Consider the following 5265-nt stretch of genomic DNA (forward strand, 5'->3'; position numbering starts at 1 on the left):
TTTTATCTACAGATTAAGAAAGGCTTTGTTAGAAAAAGTCTTTGTTCATGAGGCTTTAACTGTCTGACTGTCTGGTTGCTGTTAATCTGAAGCCATATTATTGAAGGGTTTGAACTGTCATCGGGCCCTTCTACACTTACTGGCTGTAAATGTGATCACACACTCTCTTCACCAGTATTTGCATTAAGTTATCGCCTTAACATTTTGACAATTTGAAAACATTTGACTGAGCAGCCACCTACACAATAATGCCACACAATAAATGAATCATAACGTCGATCCAACAGCTGTTTATTTGCATAATGCTCATAGCATTTGCCAAGTTGGACCATGCAGCCTAAAGTCGTGGTGGACCACAACTCTTCTGCTAATAAAGTCGACCTACACAATGGTCAAAACATGCCCTTATCCGGAATCACTTAAATTGCACACACTAAGCCTACACCTCAGTTAGTTTAGGCCGTGCACTAGATGTTGCAGTGACAAAACCAAAAACCAAATCTAAAAAAGTCATCTGATTCCCGGCTGCAGCTGGGTGAATTTTGCCTTTTGATAGTCAGTGAAAAATGCATCCAAAACGCACACGGAATAAAATGAATATGAACAAATTATTTTCAACACACATTTAAACACAAGTCAACTTTGCTGGCTTTGGCTGAGAAGTGGCCTAGAGAGAAATCACCGAGTTCATTGTAGCATGAAGGCCGAGCACCTTGCCTGCACGACAGCAAAACAGTCCACTCACATCATCTGAGGCCTGGGCATCGCGTCCTGATGGGGGTGGTGGTGGTTTGGGTACCAGTGACCAAAATTGTTCATGTAATTGTTTGGGTGCATTTGGGCTCCTTTATTTGCCATCGACACCTCCCAGAGTTGGGGCAAGCCAGGCGAGCAGGGAGAGATGGAGCTCGTGCTGTGAAGATGTTCTCCCTCTGATCCGCTGCCATGCTTCATGATCTTTTTATACTTGGACCGCTTATTCTGAAACCATATTTTCACCTAAAAAAAGAGAGAAAACGCATAAAATTGTCATCGCGGTTAACAATCAACAGTAATCTAAGAAAATTATGCTGCAATGGGCTTTTTTATGAGCATATTTCCCCAATAAAACGCAGCACACATTTCAGTATTGGCCTGCATTGGATACTGTCGTCAGTAAAAGGGAAAATAGCAGTGGGTCTTTAAAGTCCTCATAACTCACACATCTTTTCTGTGTCGTTTTTGCAAATCCCGAGCCAATCCTCGGCCTATATGGGGTTTTGTTAGCCTATTCAGAGAGATGGCTGAGTGGCACTTGTAATCCATTAAAATTGAGCTCTCTCATTGTTCAGTGTTTTATGAGTCCAGTCTGACGGCAACAAGCCGAGACTAAGAGTATTGTGAAATAAAAACAGCCCAAACACAGCCCGGCTAACACGCCCACGCTGTGGTAGGTCAGTGAAATTTCTGCTGACTCAAAATAAAATGGCTATTTTTATGGGCGCACAATGGTGTAAATATTCAGAAAATGCATGAAAGAGCCCGAGGGAGTCCAAGCAAAAAGATCCCATGAGCAGCAGCACGACAGACAGCAGAACTGGAACAACGATGCGTTTTTAGGGATTTAGAGAAAGTTTGCAGGAGGAGCTCACATGACAGAGTGGATTCATCTGTTCATCTGCTATTTTGAAAATATAAATTACACCTCAGACAATTCTATCGTGTTGAAAGCATAGAAATGTACAGAGCAAAGCAACATGAAGACCTCATTTTTGATCCCATAAGAAAACGATGTGTGGACTGGAACATGTGCACCTGTTTATTTGTCTCCAATTACAGTTACAGATCTATGTGAAATTGTTCCCATACTGCCGATGTCATCCTTACTTTCCCATAGTAATTTCACATAATGCGTGACGGTGTATATATACAGTATGTTTGTGCGTGAGCTGTATGTGTGCGAATGTAAAGACACAATCTTTGCAAGTACGGCTACCGCAGGCTTGCACGTTAATTTATTATACCTCTACAAACAGAACACCAACACTAACAAACTAACCCTAACAATTAATTAATAAAATAAATAAATAAATAAATAAATAAATAAATAAATAAATAAATAAATAAATAAATAAATAAATTATATTAAGCCTACAATTAAATGTTGGAGTCCCTTATCAAAGAGTAAAACTGTATTAATTTATTTAATTGCAGGAGGTGTCATGAATAATTGCCCTATTGCAAATCACTGTAAAAATGAGTGTTAATAAAGACTAATAAAGCTTGCTCCCTTCATTTTTCAGACACGCCTTGCTGCTTTTCTCATTTACCAATTTGTATTGATAATTTTGTAATTACAGTTGTGCTCCGCTCACAGAGAAGGTGGGTTGACTCCCAGTGAAATTATAATGCTGAATTCAAGCATGGTAAATACGGCTGTATTAAAAGATTGACTTACAAATCACTACCATTAGGTTTTTCATTTGATCTCCAGAAGTGCTGTGAGCCTTAATAACAGTGAACAAACAAGAGGTTTCCTATTCAAACGTTGCAGGCTAATAACTAACAGCTTTGTACAAATCACTAATACAAATAATATTTTTTGTCTTCAGTTTCTTATCAGTTGGCCCAAAGTAAGGCATTTAAATGTAAAATATTAGCTTTGACTATACGTTCCTAGTAATCCTATATTAAAACAAGCCACTATATGTTAACATTTGCAGGCTTGCCATTTTAGGCCGGGAGGTTGTGCTAAATAATTTACCTGCAAAATAAATGTTAATTAGTAATAGGCATATATTAAACTATGCAGAGCTTGGCCTCGGTCCTACATTCTGCATAATGCCTGCTATCCATCCAGGGTGTCTGGGTCACGTGAAGGCCCACCTGAGTCTGGGTGAGGCCCAGCTTGGCCGCCAGGTCGGCCCGCTCCGGTAAGGCCAGGTACTGGGTCTGCTGGAAGCGCTGGTGCAGCGCCTGCAGCTGCAGACTGGAGTAGATGGTCCGAGGCTTCCGGATTTTCTTTCCTTTGCCATTCAGGCGAATGTCCCCGTTTTCAATCACTGTGGACTTCTCGCGATCTTTTGGATGGAACAAAGAGCAGAAGGTGATGTGAACTAAAGGAGTTTTGATTTATAACTTTTCCTCTTTACGTCAAGATAACTGGTGATTCACGGTGAGGCGTTAGAGAGTTCAGGTCTCCTTTAGATGATGGATCACTGACCAAATGCTACCATCTAACACAAAATAAGAGCATTAATGAGTGGTATAATTTTAGAAACTAATCCCAACAGTGAAAACATAGTGCCTGGATGTTTTGACCCACAGGCCTTGGACTGCAGGCTATCCACACAGCCTCAAGGCCTGAAGGCCTAAACACACGAGTGTAAAAACAATAACAAATCAGCGTATACTATTATTTGACAATCATTATTGATTTAGTTTTAAAGCATTGCCAGATCTCATGCTCACAAATGCATATGCCTATAACCTATATAGATATATATATTTTTTATTTCTCGACTTTTCAGTCCACGTAAATTAAGCTTGTTTCTGTAGTGTTTCCAGTGGAGGGTTCACCTGTGACAGTGGTAACTGTTAGAAACGCGCCAAATTTCTGCACAGACTGGATCAGACTGATAACAAAAGCGCAAAATACAGGGAAAATTGTTTTTAAAGTGGCAAACGACGAGCACCCCCACCACTCCACAGAGATTAAAGGACTCCTATTTTCTGGAATCGTTTTGTTAATCTGCACTAACAATGGGGGTAAAAACCGAGTTCCTGAGGTAGGCCCAGGCTACACGGTCCATAATTGGACTTACCCACAGAAAATTATGGTCAATAAAATTAATGGCGCCATCTGCCTTCATTATATAACATGAGTGGTAAAGAGAGAGTATCCCTGCCAGAGGCATGGTGGAAGAAGAGGCCTCGTTTTGACGTTTAGCCTCTTAAATAGCAGAGGTGACAATAGACCTACTTTTGTCAAAGCCTTAATTAAATTGTATTTCAATACATGACATAATATGTGCAGCAAATTGACTTGCCTATTGCACCTTCAAGTGAACTATTATTCTCACCAGGCGAAGTGTAACCTCCTCTAGATAATTGCGCGGCCTGTGCGTAATTACACCTATGCACAATGGCAATCTAACAGTAAAAATTATATAAGCTCTAATATGATATGATACAGTAATTTAGCCAGGCACGGCTCGATTTACAGGACTTTCTCACATACCTGTCTGCTCTAATCTGGTGTGGCCCAGACTGCTGCTGTTGCTGTGATTGCTGTGCGGGTAGGGCATGTAAGCAGACGGGGGATGAGTGTTCACCGCGCCGGGGTAGGCGTAGCCCAGAGAGCGGCCATACGACGCGCTGGGAGGAAAAGGACTTTCGTGCTGAGAATGCCCGGCAGCATGCAAGCCGTGAACGGGGTAGATGTGAGAGAGTCCGGGGGAGTGCTGCTGGTGCGCCGGGTGTCCGTGGCCAAACTCTAGAAAGGCCGATTTGGAGGGATCTGCGGCATTCAGACTGTCAGGCATAAAACCCATAGACATCATTAGCTAATACGCAAGTCCATAAACCCGTCGCTCTGAAGAGGGTTTCATGAGTTCTGTCGGACAACGAGGAAAAGATGGAACAAATCCACACTCAAGTCCAGCGCATTGCTCATGGAAAAAAAAGTATTCCAGAAGAAAAAAATGGATATGTTCACGACTGTTTGGGTGAAAAAAACGAATAAAAGCGAAAGGGATCCTTCTTTACATCATTGTTGAGCTGACATGGTTCTCAGACACCTCCTGCCTGCAGAGCCTCAGACATACTGCCTTCCATCAGCGCGCTCTCTGATTGGTCTCCAGCAGCCAGCTGTCACTGGAGCTCCACATTAACTTCATTAACATATCACACTGGATGCAGCTCCGCGGCCACAGGGACTCCTTTGATTGAGCATTTGACAATCCATAATTTGTTTATAGGTATAAAATATTCTTTTATCATTTCATCGATCATATCATTCCATAAAGATTTCAATAGGCTATCGTCAAATCGAAATATGTTAAGGTGCAGAGTTAATATTGCTGTATTTTTCTCAAAATAAGCCGCTTTCAGGCGATTCAATATAGAAATATTTCACAAAATTATTAACATATAATATAATATAATATTATTATTTTATATTATTATATAAACAGCTATTATTTCACTTTTCAAGACACAATTTTGATTATGCTGATAGACATGCTTTGTTAATTATACAGAAATCAGGGTTTGCTAATTAGATAC

The 5265-nt window shown here is 40.8% G+C and overlaps 1 protein-coding gene across 1 annotated transcript; it reads right to left on the reverse strand.

Moving 5' to 3' along the window:
- Positions 1–275: 275 nt before the first annotated feature.
- Positions 276–4769, reverse strand: dlx4b (distal-less homeobox 4b). The gene is made up of 3 exons (XM_071926755.2): positions 4220–4769; positions 2866–3059; positions 276–999 (listed from the first exon to the last, which is right to left on the reverse strand). Exons 1-3 carry the CDS (start codon positions 4539–4541, stop codon positions 742–744), a joined length of 774 nt encoding a protein of 257 aa, XP_071782856.1. The 5' UTR covers positions 4542–4769; the 3' UTR covers positions 276–741.
- Between the last annotated feature and the right edge of the window lie 496 nt (positions 4770–5265).

The sequence above is a fragment of the Centroberyx gerrardi genome, chromosome 20, assembly GCF_048128805.1.
Source record: "Centroberyx gerrardi isolate f3 chromosome 20, fCenGer3.hap1.cur.20231027, whole genome shotgun sequence".
NCBI lineage: Eukaryota > Metazoa > Chordata > Actinopteri > Beryciformes > Berycidae > Centroberyx > Centroberyx gerrardi.